This window comes from Chaetura pelagica, unplaced genomic scaffold, assembly GCF_000747805.2.
Source record: "Chaetura pelagica isolate M959 unplaced genomic scaffold, ChaPel_1.0 scaffold516, whole genome shotgun sequence".
Classification (NCBI taxonomy): domain Eukaryota; kingdom Metazoa; phylum Chordata; class Aves; order Apodiformes; family Apodidae; genus Chaetura; species Chaetura pelagica.
In genome coordinates, this window is record NW_009953654.1 from 437,590 (window position 1) to 439,344 (window position 1,755).

The 1,755-nt window shown below is 61.8% G+C and overlaps 1 protein-coding gene across 1 annotated transcript in view; it reads right to left on the bottom strand.

The window, feature by feature from the left end:
• RNF43 (ring finger protein 43) overlaps nt 1-1,755 on the bottom strand; it is a 16,048-nt gene that overhangs the window by 6,887 nt on the left and 7,406 nt on the right. The window contains exon 7 of the mRNA XM_010000219.1: nt 535-1,445. Coding sequence (XP_009998521.1) covers nt 535-1,445 — 911 coding nt within the window. The remainder of the gene's footprint in view (nt 1-534; nt 1,446-1,755) is intronic.

The window sequence follows — 1,755 nt, forward strand, 5'->3', positions numbered from 1 at the left end:
AGGAACCGGGCGGTTTCCCTCCAGTCCTGACACCCCCTCCTCCTGCTTTTTCAGCTCGGGGCCAGACTGTGGCACTAAACACTTCCAGAGTGGCCGGGAACCAGAGTCACAGGAGAGGGGAGCACTTGGGATCAGGGGCTGGACTTCGGGAGAGCAGCGGTAGCCAGCAGTGTGGCCATGAGGAACATGAGCACCACAGGCTTTGGGCAAGGATGAGTCCTCAGGCAGGGGAGTGGGGTCAGGCTCCAGGGGACACTTTTTTTTCCTTCGGTGATGACGGCTCTGTAAGCTGTGTCTTGAGGGCAGCAGGACAGGGGATGTGCCAGCTGCTCCAGATTGTCTGTTGGCATCTACACTGAAGTCCAACCAATTTGGAGAAGTGGAGGGGGCAGAAGGGGGCTCCCGGCCTTGCTGGGAACAGGCGAGGTGTCTGGCTGCAGCTGCCTCCTGTAGCACAGCACTGCTTTCCAGAGGCTGCTGACAATGATGGCTCTTCTCAGTCCTCTTTTGTGTCCGAGAACCATGGAAGCCAACCTTGGCCCCAGAGTACCGGGATTTATGCTGCCCAGGCCCCTGCCCAGCCTGCCTGGGTGGACACTCTGGGTCTCTTCTGTAGTGATGGTGCTGGTGGTGGTGGTAATGGACGTGGCTGAGCACCTGGGGCTTGGCCAGAGCAGCACCCCCAGGCACCATCAGGTCCAAGGACCTGGGCCGCATCTCCCTTGGGAGCCACGGCTGCTCCTGGCCATTGTCCATGGCAGGTCCCTCTGAGCTGCAGTAGACAAAGGGATCATAGTCACTGCTGAGGGAGCTGCGGAACGTGGAGCAGCTGCCGTGGATGCCCTGCAGACTGACGTCTGTGCAGTTCAACATGGAGTCACTGGAGGAACCGTGGCAGGGCCCTGAGCTGGAGTCACTGCCCGGCCCATCTGCCAGGTACCCGCTGTGCTCTGTGAGATAACTCTCCCCGGAGCCACTGCTGTTGTGCTGGTGCCCATGGCTGAGCCCCCGGCGCAGTGTAGGGCCCCGGTGCTGCTTCTGCACCTGGGCTGCCTTGAGCCCCAGGCAGGGAGGCTGGGGCTGGAGAGAACAAGTCCTCTGGGGTGGCAGCATCTGCCCACAGGCTGAGGGGCTGGGGTGCTGCTGGCCCAGCAAGCCCAGGGCCAGCGGGGACGGGTGGCCACAGGTGAGCAGGGAGGTGGCTGGTCTGTAGGGCATGTAGTGGATAGTGCCAAAATCCAGCTGGGAAAGCTCTGGGGAGTGGAAGAAGGGATTGCCATGAGCTGGCTCCGGGGGAAAGCTCCTGAGGTTCCTCTGAGGATACGCATGTGGAAGGTGGTAAAGGGCATGTCCTGGGTGCTGGCGGAAAAGGTGAAGCCGCCGTCCGGGCCCCAGGTCCGGAGAGGCCAGCCTGGAGCCAGCAGCCGTAGCCTGGTCCACTGAATCTCTGGCTGTGGAAAGAAGGGAGCATCCAGCACATGTCCCAGCACCAGCAAGTCTCCCCTGCCCTCCCATTATGGTCCTACATCCCACCCCTGCCCTGCAGCTCCTCACTGCCACCACCAAACCGTCTGGAAGGTCCTGCACACTCAGCCCAGCACCCTCCTGCTGCCCCAACCCTCCGATCCCATCTCCCTTTCCTGCAGTCCTAGGACTGGACACTCTTCCTCTTGAGGCAAGTCCCAGTCCGAGCCCAGCATCTGGCTGCCCACTGCAGGGGAGTCCCTCCATGCATGCACTGTCCTGTACCTCATG